The sequence below is a fragment of the Ambystoma mexicanum genome, chromosome 9 (genome assembly GCF_040938575.1).
Source record: "Ambystoma mexicanum isolate Mex_15411 chromosome 9, UKY_AmexF1_1, whole genome shotgun sequence".
Lineage (NCBI taxonomy): Eukaryota > Metazoa > Chordata > Amphibia > Caudata > Ambystomatidae > Ambystoma > Ambystoma mexicanum.
The window spans coordinates 425,944,970-425,958,948 of record NC_090931.1 but is presented as its reverse complement, the minus strand read 5'-3'; the positions used below and the strand labels follow the sequence as shown (position 1 = coordinate 425,958,948).

General features: G+C 40.6%; 1 protein-coding gene across 1 annotated transcript in view; it reads left to right on the top strand.

Moving 5' to 3' along the window:
• The window catches only part of LOC138489651 (maestro heat-like repeat-containing protein family member 1), a 176,363-nt gene that overhangs the window by 125,931 nt on the left and 36,453 nt on the right, over positions 1-13,979 (top strand). The window contains exons 16-19 of the mRNA XM_069617324.1: positions 11,437-11,518; positions 11,682-11,798; positions 12,265-12,338; positions 13,503-13,637. Coding sequence (XP_069473425.1) covers positions 11,437-11,518; positions 11,682-11,798; positions 12,265-12,338; positions 13,503-13,637 — 408 coding nt within the window. The remainder of the gene's footprint in view (positions 1-11,436; positions 11,519-11,681; positions 11,799-12,264; positions 12,339-13,502; positions 13,638-13,979) is intronic.

Below are 13,979 nucleotides of genomic sequence, written 5' to 3'. Positions count from 1 at the left end.
TGCAAGCTTCAGCATCTGGTCAATAGTCCAAAACGAAAGTTTGAAAATGAAAAGCTTAAAAAAAAATCAAAAATGGTATTAGAACTTTAAAATAAGTTTAAAAAGAAATGCTGCAGGCCAGGTTAAAGCGTTGGCAGAAGCGAATAGGTGGTAGTAGGGTTTACCATGTTAAAATGACAGCATCAGTGGTATAGATCGGGTGTAGCCAGGTGTGCCCCCCATTAAACTGTGCCAAGCAATTAATTACAAGTAAGCAAAGTAAGAGGAGGATCTGGACAGGTGTAACAGGTGGGCTGCAGAACCCAACACGGTTTAAATAAAACATACTTAAAAGTAGCATCTAGCAAAAAAGACATTTCAAACTTTCGTTTTCAAATTTGCAGTTAAAGCAATGCCAAGTATAGGTGAAGCTGTGAAATTGCAATGTCTGATTCAGGGAGAAATGTTGAAACTTTGGTGCATTCATTGTTTTTTGTTATCTGTCTAAATACATAGAACCCAAATTCATAATGAAACCCTCTTTAGAGTTTGCCCCTTCAGAATGTTGTACATTGTTACGTTTACTTTTGTTGGGCACCCATTGCTTGTTACATTTCTCTTTTCCTACTGAGGAAGTCACTCAGCCTTTTCATTTTTGTTTGGTTTCCTGACTTAATTTTGTCAACAGCGAGAGGTTTTCCCAAAGTTTCACTGAAGATTACACCACTCTATGAAAGTTCCCTAATTTCTCTTGCTGGGATTTTACCTACTCAGAAAGTTTATCAGTGTCAAAGGGTGGTGGTAGCTAGATTTGTATAATTTGGTGGCACAGTGGTGTAGCCTTTGTACTGCTATGGTAGCCACTTGCTCCCTGAAAACATCAACATGACTACCTATTGTTTTTAAAGCCCTGTGACCTGGCAGTTTTCTGGATGTTTATTTTTCATGACTGGAATGGCCATTTTGGATAGTCTGCCTTTGTGAACTATGACTAAGACCTCATGAGTGGTCCTTTGGATAAATGGAATCCAGTCCTACCTGGATGCAGATCTGCTAGACACGTCCATCCACATCCCTGTGTATGTGCCTGAGAAAGTAGGAGTGTGAGTTGGTCTTTCCTTTTCGGAAGGCCACCAACCCTCTGAAGAATGGTGCATGGATGGTGTTTGGAGGGCTGGATTTACCTGATATACATTCATTGAAACAACTTTAGTTAAGGGACAGTTAAGGTGATCAGATTTAATGGAACAAAACCCTTGAAATTCAGTGGATGTGGGAAGTGATGATCATCTTAACTCAGCGTTGACGACCCCTAGGATCTAATGATGTGTTATTTATATAGCGCTTACAGCTAATCGCTTTACATAGAACACATACACATACAATATCACCCAACCGGAGTTGATACCCATATATCGACCTCACAAGGATGAAAGGCTGAGTTGGCCTTGCCACCATTTGAACCTGTGACCTAAGGGTTTCACACAGATTGCTGCAGCGAGCGCTCAACCCACTGACCTATCTTGCCGGCCTCTAATGTTGTTTGTCATTGTGAATCCCATCTGTTATGTATGTTTTCCTGGGCTTTGCAACGGGGGGATGCCGAGTTAAGATGATCATCACTTCTCACATCCGCGGAATTTCAAGAATTTTGATGTGTTAAATCTGATCACTTAATTGTTCCTTTACTAAAGTTTTTTAAATGAATTTGAAGGGTTTTGTGATACCGTAGTTTATTCAAGGGCCTGTAGCCATGGCCTTTGGCCATAGGCAGTGGCCACGGCCGTTACATGTTGCACCAATAGGTTTTTCAGTGCCTACTTGCCGTGGGATTCAGCCGTTGCCACAGTACATGTTGCACCTACACATTTCCTTGGGGACCACTAGCCATGGCATTTGACGCAGGCCATTGATCATGGCCTTTGGCTGTGCCCACTGCATGTATTTATACACTAGGTTTGTTTTAAACCCACTCGTCATGGCCTTCGGCTGTGGCTGCTGCCCATGTTTCACCAATATGTTTCTTTGTGGCCCACTGCCCAGGGCCACTGGCAAAAAGACCAATTTCCCCCACCTAGTAGATGTGATAACAACAGATGTCCCGCCATTTTCTTTTTGTTCCTCAGTTTCCGTTCCGCTGTGATAATTAGCATGATAACAGGCGGTTTTGATCAGTGAAACATTTTTTGGGGTATTACCGCAGTAATGTGAAAACGTTCTAGCCATGACTGGCTGCTTATCCCCAACTCCCTAACTTCACATGATGTCCTCTTCCCCCTTTCCACCTCTAGCCTGATGTGATTTCATCCCTTTTCCTCCTCCAAATAGCATTTATTCCCTTTTCGTTTTCACATTGTCGCAGTAATTATCGCGATAGTCGCTCGCATCGAGCAAACAAAGAATGGCAGATTTTTCATTTCTGAAAAGCCTCTTCTGCAAAGCACCATGGGACCAATGCAGCAGTAATTCTGGTAGAAGGGGACACCCCCTGCCCATAAAATAATTTAAAAACAACTGCATAGACCCCTCCTGGAAATCGAGTTTACTCTGGGATTTTTTTAAATATCATTTAATTCCACTGTGCAAATCAAAAGTTATTAACAATTAGATTTTCGGGTTTCCTATGCAACTAGCTATGCACCTTAACTGTAGTGTGGTGACCGCTGCACTATAATATATAGATAGAGCAGTGGCCACCTCACCATACTAAACGCGATTGCCTAGATCCATAGGAAATCCGAAAATGCTATTGCTAATAACCTTTGACTTACATGACAGATTTGGCTGGTATTTTCCAAAAAAAGGTTTGACCTGACACCGCACCCCCCCAGCTCCCCTTTGCCCCTCAGACTGGACATTTTGGGAAAGATTCATCAAAAGTTATTAGGAAGCAAAAAAATGCTGTTCACGGCCTACTCCCATTCATTTTCCCATAGAGTAAAAGTCTGCATTTATGTGCAGTGAAGTGCAAAAAACACTGTAGGGAATGGGACCAAATAAGGATCAACTTGGGCACGAAGCATTGACTCAATTTCTGGATAGGTTTGGGGTAAATCCGTCTAGTAGTTTTAAACATATTTGACAGGGAAGGGTGTATCCCTGCTCCCAAAAAGAGCTATATCTCCCATGGTGCTTTGCAGAAGAGAGGTTGAGAGGCTTTTAAGAAATGAAAAAGCAGCACTTTTTTCACAAACTTTTATTGCTAATAACCTTTGACTTGCTAGATAGATTTGGATGAAACTTTCAAAACAAAATGTTTGTCAAGTGCCCCTCCCCCCAAACTGGAAACTTTGGTAACAATATGCTATAAAATGAAATATTTAGAAAGAAAACAAAACACCATTGTTTTCAACTTACTCATGTTCCCATGTTCTCTGTGGCTGCCGCTCAGCTCTGGAAACCCTCCCTCTCTCACTGAAGCTATTGCCCAACCATCTGTCTTTTCGAAAGGCCCTAAAAACGCTTCTGTTTTGATTTTTTGATGATGTTTCGCTTCTCTGTTCTGTTCTTTGGGCTCCCCCCTCTCTAGCGCCATGAATCCTCGGGGCGAAACATCCAGACCCTTGCCAACCATTTTTTGTAGAGGCAGATGCTTCTAATACTGCAATTGGAGCTGTACTTATCAAAGGCATCCAGAGACTGGGCAATTGCATCCTGTGGCCTATTTGTCCAAGAAGTTGCTTCCAGCAGATATGAATTACACAATTACTGATAGAGAACTCCTGGCAATCAAGAAAGCATTTCAAGAATGGAGGCATTATTTTTTGGGAGCAAAATTCACAGTAACCGTTTTAACTGATCATAGGAATCTTCTGTTTTTGAAATCTGCCAAACCATTATCGCCTCGACAACTTAGATGGTCGCTTTTTTTTCTGAATACGATTTTGTTATAACATTCAAGCCAGGGCAGTTAAATGGTAAAGCGGACACTTTATCCTGACAAGGTTCTTCTAAAGAGGTAGAAAATTAGTTATTACCAGAACCAGTGATTGCAGAAAATAGATTTATTCTGAGTACTACAAAGCAAGAGGATTTGCTTCTTAAGAAAATTCAAAAGAAATTGCCAGAGGAGGCAATTTGATCTTGGCTTGCGGAAGATTCAGGAAGACATTTAGTTGATGGATTTCCATGTTTGTATTCTAAGATTTATCTTCCAAGTAAAGAACTGCAAATGGAAATTATGCAAGAATGTCATAAATCTGAGTTGGTGGGTCATCCTGGAATTCGTAAAACAATTGAATTGGTGGAAAGGAAGTTCTGGTGGAAAGGGTATGAAACAAGATATAGAAGATTATGTGATCTGTGCCCGAGTTAAATCTGGAGGAGGAAAACCATCAGGACTACTCAACCCGTTACCTGTACCCCCTAGTCCTTGGTTTATAATCTCTATGGATTATGTTGTAGATCTTCCTAAAGATCAAGGTTTTACCACAGTATTAGTGGTGGTGGATTTACTGTCCAAAGCTGGGAATTTCATTCCAATGAAAGGAGAGGCCCCTGCAAGGAATTTGGCGAAGAGGTTTTTGCAGGAAGTGGTGCAACTGCATGGATTGCAAACACAAATTGTATCTGATCGAGGGTCTCAGTTCATTTCTAAGTTTTGGCAAGCTTTTTGTAGGGCGTTGGGGATTGAGATACGGATTTCTTCAAGTTATCACCCACAAACTAACAGCCAGATAGAACGAGTAATTTTGGCTTTTTGGCAGGAGAGGGGGAGCTGGGTAGATCTTCTTTGGTTGGCAGAGTTTAGCTATAATAATCCTGCCAAGGTCCGGCTTGACAGAATTCCATAGGAGCTGATGCTGGCCCCACAGACCCTCACCAGGAGTTCACCACTCAACCCTAAAGTAAAAGCTGAGCTGAGAACCCCAATAAAGGGAAAGGGGAAGTGGAGAAAACAACAAATGAGACACTGCTGCCCTGCAACCTCCTGGTAGGCTCTGGTATCTGTGATAAAACAAATACGCTTGGTTACTTATGCAATGATATACATTTCTTTTCTTAAATTCTTTTTTAACAAATACTAACTTCTTTACCTCTTTAACCTCTGTTATGACTTAGAGGTTATTAATTCATATTGAAAACCCTAAAAAACGGTCGCGGTTCTCTAAATAAATCTTGCCCCTATGCCATCTATAGTCTCTTTAGAACTCTAAAGTGAATGACTCTTGCGAGTGCTTATCAGTCTTGGATATTCTTCATTACATTAAGCTCTGTAAAGTCTGAACTTAGATGCTTAAATGAATGCAGTATTTTCTTGTATTATAGAATCTCCTTTTAGTGTAAAAGTTATGTGAAAATGAGTATTCTTTAACTTCCTTAAAAGCAGCTCCTCCTGCGTATGAGTTTTAGATTTAAACACGCATATTCGACGAGAAAAATAAACACGCGCACGAGTTTTCAAAACTCAGAAAAAACCTTGCGCTAGTTCTTTACTCAACACGCACTTTAATTTTACGTACATGCTCATTTACACGTAATGCTGCTAAGGACGTGAAAACTTGTTCTTGCGCTGAAACATTCTTGCGCACAGTTCATTCGGACTTGCGCACTATTGCTCAACACAGATGCGCGATTTATACGCGCCGCTGCTAAAGACGTGAAAACTTGTACTCGCGCTAAAAACGATCTCGCGCACAGTTCATTTGGACTTGCGCACTATCGCTCACTGCGCACACGATCCCTTAAATGACGTTGCTGAAGATGCAAAGACTTGCACTCGCGCAAATGCCGTTTGAAATTTCATCATGCAGAAAACAACATTAAAAACTTAACGCGCACACTCTTATAACTTCTTTTCTTATTTTCTTAAACAGTGTAAAAGAGTTCACTCACTGTATAATCATAAAATAACTTTAAATTCTTTAAGTATTGAATATTGTCTGTGAAAGTCTATAAACTTTTAAAAGGAACAATCCCACCTGATGTCTTCAGGTTCTCTCAGGCACAGCAATCGGTTTTCTTACTTCTTTAGCAGATTTTCTGAACTCTGGAAGGCCTTACTTAAGGAGCTTAATAAATGTACAACCAGCCACTGAATTACTATGGATGAAAGGCAGTTTAGAATCTTGCTCACCTCCAAGAATCCAACACATTATCTTTCCACCAATCAGACAAAGCAAACATATCATTGTTCCTTAAACCAATCAGATAAGGTTTCTTTCTCTCCATCTTGACTTGGGCAACCCACAATGTTTATTCTATGTACAGGCCCTTTCCTATTACTCGACCACCTACTCCAGCCAGCCCTGACATGGCGACTGTGCGCTTTACAAAATCGTGTTACATAACATAACATAGAGAGAAAGTGCAGTTTTAGAATAACCGTAGCCTGAAAACCACTGAGCAGATTTGGACTAAATAAGAAACAACTTGGACATAAAGCTGTGATGTAATTTCCTTGACTGGTTTGCGGTAAATCCATCCAGTAGTTTGAAAAATATTCGACAGAGAAGGGTATGATTCCTGCTACTTAAAACATTTATATCTTTATATCAGCCTTGGTGCTTTGCAGCAGAGAGGTTGAGCGAGGCTAATAACATTTGACTTGCTGGATGTATTTGGATGACGTTTTCCAAAGAAATAGGTTCTCAATGACCCCCGCAAACTGGAAATGGTCTGAACAGTTCGTTAAAAAATGAAAAGGTTATTAAGATAACATAAACATGCAATTTTCAGCCTACTCCCATTTATTTTCCCATAGAGAAAAAGTGCAGTTTATGAACAGCTGTAGCGTGAAAACCGCTTTGTAGATTTGGACCAAATGAGAAACAATTTGCTCACAAACCGTTGACCTTCTTTCCTTGACTGGTTTGGGGGTAAATCCATCCAACATTTTTTAGATATTTGACAGAACAGGGTGCACCATGCTCCTTAAAACCTTTCTATAAGCCTTGGTGCTTTGCAGAAGAGAGGCTGAGAGACTTTTCACAAATGAAAAGGCACCTTTTCTTTGTGCTCGATGTGATTGATTCACATGATATTACCAGGAGAAGCCACATATGAAAGAACTCAAAATGCTATTTGGAGGAGGAAAAAGGTTGCATCAATCTTTGGAATGAACTCCTTCATAACCTTACAGAGTCTAATAAAGTTCTCAACATCAGAAAGAGACTCAAAACTCTTCTGTTTATATAGTCACTCCTGTGGAAACACTGATTGTTTTGAACAACAGAGCTTAGATGACCTGGCCATAGACACTATATAAATAGCAATAGCAATATCAATCACACAAGCCTAGAAGTCTGAAGTGGGAAAGAAGACACCATGTGAAGTTGGGGATTTGCGGGTGGGTTTGGAGGGAGTTAAGGATATAACATTTTCCATTTATCAGGGGAAGACCATGTGAATCTCATGAGATTACAGCGACAATGCCGCCAGACGCACTAAAAATAAATGTTGTTACATGAAGTGATGATTGATAGGGTGTAATGGGAGAGGGCTGGGGGGAAGCATTTGAGTGGATTGAGGGCACCTGGAAAAAAGAAGAGGGACACATTGAGTGTCTGTGAGAATGTGGAAGACTTTTCCATTCTGAGCAATTCTTCCTGTTATCGTGGGAATCGACGGCTTGCAACTCTACCGTGGGAATTTCTGTTATTGTAAATGATTACTGTGAAATTATCGCAGGAATAAGGGGTCAGAAAAAAAGGTTTAACATCTTCAGTGCCTGCATCTACAGGGCAGGGGGCAATGGGTGTTTGGTAACAAATTAGAGTTGTAAAATGTCCAGTGGCCATGACTAGTGGGCCCAAAGGAAAGCCATTGGTGCAACACGCACAGAGGACATGGCCAAAGGTCATAGCTAATGAGACCTCAAGAAACTATGCAACATGTTCAGTCATGGCAAATGGTCATGGCTAAAGGCCACAGCTAGTGGGCCAAAAGAAACCTATTGGCACAACATGTACAGTGGCCACGGCCGAAGGCCATCGCTAGTGGCCCATGGGGAAATTAAGGTATAGTAAAACTCTTGAAATTCAGTGAAACACCATTTGCTAAGAGAAAGTTAAGATGATCAGATTTAATACAACAAAACACCAGAAATTGAGCACCGACATTTCAATTAAGTCCACCTCGGAGAAGAAAATGCATCACTTGAACCAAACAGTGATGGGAATAATGGCCAGGAGAGGGCCTCGGAGGAAAAAGCAAATGAATGTAGTGGGGGGTGGGGGGGCGCACGTGTAATGAGGAGGGGGCACTTGAGAACAGGAAAGAGTTTGGGATTTTTTAACATTATCAGTGAAATACTGGGGGAATTCCGCAAGCATGGGCAGTTCAATGCCGCTGTATGTGTAGTTTGTTGCCATTATCAGGGGAATTTTGGGGGAATCCTGTGGAAAAAAATGAATTTTACACCTCCAGTGATCATATCTCCTAGGCTGGGGGTAATGGGTCTCTGTATCGAAGGTAATGGCTAATGGACCCCAAAGAAACCTATTGTTTCAACATGTACAGTGTTCACATCCACAGATCATGGCTAGTCACTCAGACCTGTTGGCTAGTGTGTCTCAAGGAACCTATTTTTCCCAAAGAACCTATTTGTGCAACATGTGTAGTGGCCACAGCTGAATGCCATGGATAGTGGGCCCAAAGAAACCTATTTGTGCAACATGTACAGTGTCCACGGCTGAAGGCCATGGCAAGTGGGCTCAGGAAAAACCTATTAGTGCAACATGTACAGTAGCCACAGTGAATGGCCATGGACAAGGGCCATGGCTGAATGTCATGGCTAGTGGGCCCCAAAGAAACCTTTTGTTGCAACATGTACAGTGGCCACGGCCAACAGCTGTAGACAATGGCCATAAATAAAGGCCATGGCTAGTGGGGCCCAAGGAAACCTATTGATGCAACATGTACAGTGGCCATGTCCGAAAGCCATGACTAGTGGTTCCCGAAGAAACTATAGTATAACAAAACCTTTGAAATTCAGTGAAAAAACCTTGGTTAAGATAGAGATAAGGTGATCATATTTAATGCAACAAAATCACTGCAATTCAGCAATCACATTTCAAGCAAGTACACCTTAAGTATGCTCCCCCTGTTGCATAGCGTATGACCACAATGATGACATCACAGATGACAACACTGGTGGCATCACTAATTACATCATGCATGCAATCACTGATGTTACTGGTTTTATTAATTACATTTTGAAATATGACAACTCTGTTTTTTAACATACCATATATGCACATATTTCATACTTACTAATTCCAATGTGTTCTGCCATTGTTTCTTTAAATGTAATGCGCAATATACAATTATGTAGGCATATTAACCGAACTTCGAATTTTTAGATGCTATATTATCACAATGCACACAGGCATCGTACTTTCTTTTCTATGTGATTATTTATTTTTATAAAACTTGTCATTTAAAAAAGATTGTGTTCATGCAATGTTATTACAGTAAGGAGAATTGTGAATTTAAATGTGGACATTGGCTATTTTGATAAAACTTACTATTCAACATGTTTCTACTATTTATTCTTATTTAATTTTTTTACTAGTACATATACTTATTATTTTATGTTTGAAATACCTGAAATAGATTTACCAGAATCACATACTTTCCCTGCAGTGAAGTATTGCAACTGTGTATTAATACATGAAATTCAAACCATTTGTATTTCCATATTTTTATTTTAAAGTTTATAAGTTAAGAAGTACTACAAAATAAATGCTCAATACGTTATCATATTATACTTCTGTATCACTGTATTGCTCTATGTCATGTTGTTGTTATTGTTAAGTTTAATAACTTGTAATATGTATCAAAAGGTCAACAAAAATATGCCAATTTATTTAATCACAATGTCACATTTGATGAAATTATTGATCTCATCAGTGATGTCATGTATGATGTAATTAGTGATGTCCCCCAATAATGTCATTGGTGATGGTATCTGTAATGTCTTCATTTTGTTCATACGCTGCGCAACAGGCGGCGCATAGTTAATTTGGGCTTGCTCAAAATGCGATTGCTGAATTCCAAGGGTATTGTTGCATTAAATCTGATCCCCTTAACTCTTTCTTACGAAAGGTTATTTTGTTCAGTGAAAAAACCTTAGTTGAAGCAAAATTAGGGTGAAACAATCTGATGCAACAAAGCCCTTGAAATTCAGTGAAAAACAAATAACTGGGTTAAGCTTGTTCATGGCTCTGTCAACAAAACCTGACCAAGGACTAATTCCAATGGACGCATATAACGATGCACAGACCACACAGTTCTACACTACTGTTAAAAGATATCAGTCCAAATGCTGCCTACCCGCACCCTGTGCAGCGCTCTCCTGCTCTTAGGCTAGGTCCGCGCTTTAAACAATAAAATAAACAATAAATAAAAAACTGCACACACATTTACACTCCAAAATATGTTGCATATATGCATTAACATTGCACTGTGTCTGTAACCATGTGACTTTCACTGACAGGCCACATTTCCATGCACACTCGCCCTCACATCTACATGAGCAGTGACTCCAATAGGACAATGTGTGTCTCAACTTGACAGCACTTGCAAAATGTACAGCCCTTCCACTTAACCATACTCCTTAGCCAATTAGGCTATGTCAGATGCCATCACTGAGGACATCATATGACAAATCAGCTAGGGCACCACCTGCTACCACAAGTTTGTTACTGGTAATTACCAGCAATGGGGAAACATTGTATGAGTGTATTTGAAGATATAGCACGTATGCCATATACTGTGTCTTTCAGGACCATCCACAAATTGTTGTTGAGCATTGTAAATAATAGTTGGGTAACTATACTGTAAACCCATTTATAACCCAAAAATCTTAACTGTAACCATTTAAACTGTAAATCCATTTTTCCCCAAACTGCTACTCGAATTTCCTACCGTCACATCTGCAAGTATCCTACACTTCTACATATTACCAAGGGGCTGCCCCAGCTAACAAATATCCACCACTATCCTCAAAGGTACCTAAAAGGCCTACCCTGCAACCACCACCACTCTAGTAGCACTATACTTTACCGATTCTGCACTCCAATGCCTCGCACAGCTGATGTAGCCCCAAGCCCCACAGTGTGTGGCTTTGCCGGTGTGCACCTTGCAACCCACTGCACTACTTTTTCCCATATTTGCTTACTGTGATCTCACACGCCAACCGTGCTTTAATATGGACCCGCTAAGCGGGGTATGCCTTAAAACTTCCTTCAGACTTAAGTCAAGTCGGGTACTTACTGTGACTGCTTTGGAACTGCCCACCTTGTAACCATCTTGCAACCGTGTAACCTGCAACTTGTAACTTTCTACTAACTGTAACTAGTGCCTAGTTGCCTCAGGGCTTTGTTGGCTTCTATAGATGTACAAATAAATAAATAAATACATACATAAATATAGAAAGTTGCTCTTGCTTATAGCAATGTACAATCAGTGCATTCTCTATTTTGTATTACTGAATGACGTTTTCCTTTGCTCTAGGTCTGCCTCAGGGTCGACACGGACGAAGCATCTCTTGGGAACCAAAACAAGTTATTGGTTCATCAAAACCTCATATCCATGGGTAGGAATAGAGATGGCATTTAAACAAATGTTGAACTGCTGTCTTGCTGGCTTGAACTGTTTGAATGTTTGGGCTTCAGTGCCTTGCTGAGAAAAGATGGGCATTTCACAATGGGATGCCATTTTGATGTCGCCTTTATATTGTTGTTTCCCTCCTTCTCTAGCCAACCACTGCCTGGAGATCGTGGTCGGGGTGCTGTGTGCTAAGGCAGAATGTGGAGATAAACACGAATGCACCACCGCAGTTAACATATTAAGCGATATCATATGCCGCTGTGATGGTAAGCAAGCACAAAACGGTGTGATAATTCTATAAGAGATTATGTTTAGGGGTGGCAGAATGCTGCAGCCATAGGATATGCACTGATGAACCTATATATACAATCAGGATTTTCTATAACGCTTAGCCCAAGGACTCTTAGTGTTACTCATTGTTAGGACACATGCTCCTTCTACCCCTGCTTCAGTATCCTCTTCAGCACAAAGTTCAACCATGCCTGAACCACCAAGAATTGAATACAGAAAAACAGGAACCTATTTCATTGCAATTCAGTGTTGCAATGCACGTCAACCCCATCCTCAACTATAGGACGTAAGTGCTCGGTACATATGAATCAGGCATGACTGTTTGAAAGTATGCAGGTGTTACTATCAGTGGTGCACCACTGAGACAAGGGAAACTAGGGTTGAAACATCATACAGTGTTCTGTCATGTCAGGTGGCTTAAGAAATATCTACCTTTTTCAGGAGAGGAAGTGAAGCAACTTCAGCACAACATATTGGATACAACTATGATTGTTTTGAATAGACAGATCAGAGAGGTAAGGCGTCAATATAAATACTCCAATTAGTGTGGCAAAGTGTCTCTCTGTGTGAATAATAACCACAGATGTATTAACTTCTCCCATGGCCTACTTTCTTTTCATTACCTTGGAGTATGTGAATTAGTTCCATTCTTGAAGCCTCTACCAGGATTAGCTATGGCAACGGTGAATTTATCAAAACCATACAAACACATCAGACATATTGGTATGCTTTATTTTGAGGTCTTCTTAGGGTTGTGGCACCAGTGTTGCACTTGAGGAAACGTCTGGCCTCTGGTGTGCCTTTGGGTGGCCTCCGGGTGGTAGGTGTGCTTCAGTTAATGTCCTGTCATGACACCCATGGCTGCACTATGTTCAAGGTTGTTATTTGGGAGGTGAAGATGTGCAAGTACAGGCTCCTTTTACTTGAGCCTTGGAATCCACAAGAGTTTTCCATGTAAGCGTTTGGGGCAGATTCAGTTGGTTTTGGTAGTTTCTTGCTCAGGGTAGAAATAAAATACAGCAATCCTGGAACAGTTCTCCTGTGGTCGTTTCTTTACCATCCCTACCTAGAAACAAGTGGTACAGTAGGCTGCAGTTTAAATGCACCGCCGCTGACCCCATTTTTAAAGGACCCGAGTGATGACTGATAGCAGTCGTAAATTGCTGAATATCACTATACCTAGATGCTTAGTCCTGTTTTGTGTCTTGTAAAATGGCCTTAGTCAAGGCATCATTAAAACCCAGCTTAGCAGTTTCTTAATAGGAGCCTACATTAGGCTGGTCATTCGTGGTTTAATTGATTTTTAGTCAGCACGGTGTTACTGTTTTGAAATAAGGTCATTAGATCCTATGTTGGGCTAAATATTTTTCTAAATTCATTGTCATCAGTGTTTAGTGAGTACTAAGATCCCAAGATCTACATAAGCTAATGATTCAAAAAAGCTATTGTCTGCAGTATAAAGTTCAAACACTCATAGTTTGAAAATGACAGACAGCCCTGTCCACGTTGGCATTGTTTTGGGTATACAATATAAGCAAGCGTTGGTTCTGATTATAGTTTATGACCCTTTTCATTACATTAAGCCTTGATGTGTTGCCTCTGCCCGACGATGGCCAGAAATTCCAACAATGCATAGATTGTTTCTGCATTTTTCAAACTGTTATGTTCACTTTCTGTAGGTGACAGAAGGCCCTATGGGAGATCTGATATGTGCCATGGCTTATCATCGATTTATCGATAGTGACCAAGGATGGATTATAACAGAGTACCTTGTGCGCCACTGTGTCTCCAGCCGTCCTTCCTCTCCTTGCATGGTGAGAACGCCTTTAAAATCTAGCCTTGCGATTAACATTGTTTGTTTCAATCTAATTGTATAACTGTTTAGTGGGTATTAAGCATAGAAAAGGTTCACCTGCAATAGAAGTGGCATGTTTTATAAAATAAATAACTCTTATTTCATTGAATGTATATATGGGGGAGTCGCAAACTAGTTCCATCACAATAGTTAGTGTCCAAGAGTGATTTTCTCCACCAAAGGTCCCCAGGCACATGGCCTCACTTTCAGTCTTTATGCTCTAATCTTTTCCCTTATACTTTTGTGCCAGGTCGCCGTCTGCCAGTCACCCCACATCTCTAATCACCGAGCTCTAGAACAT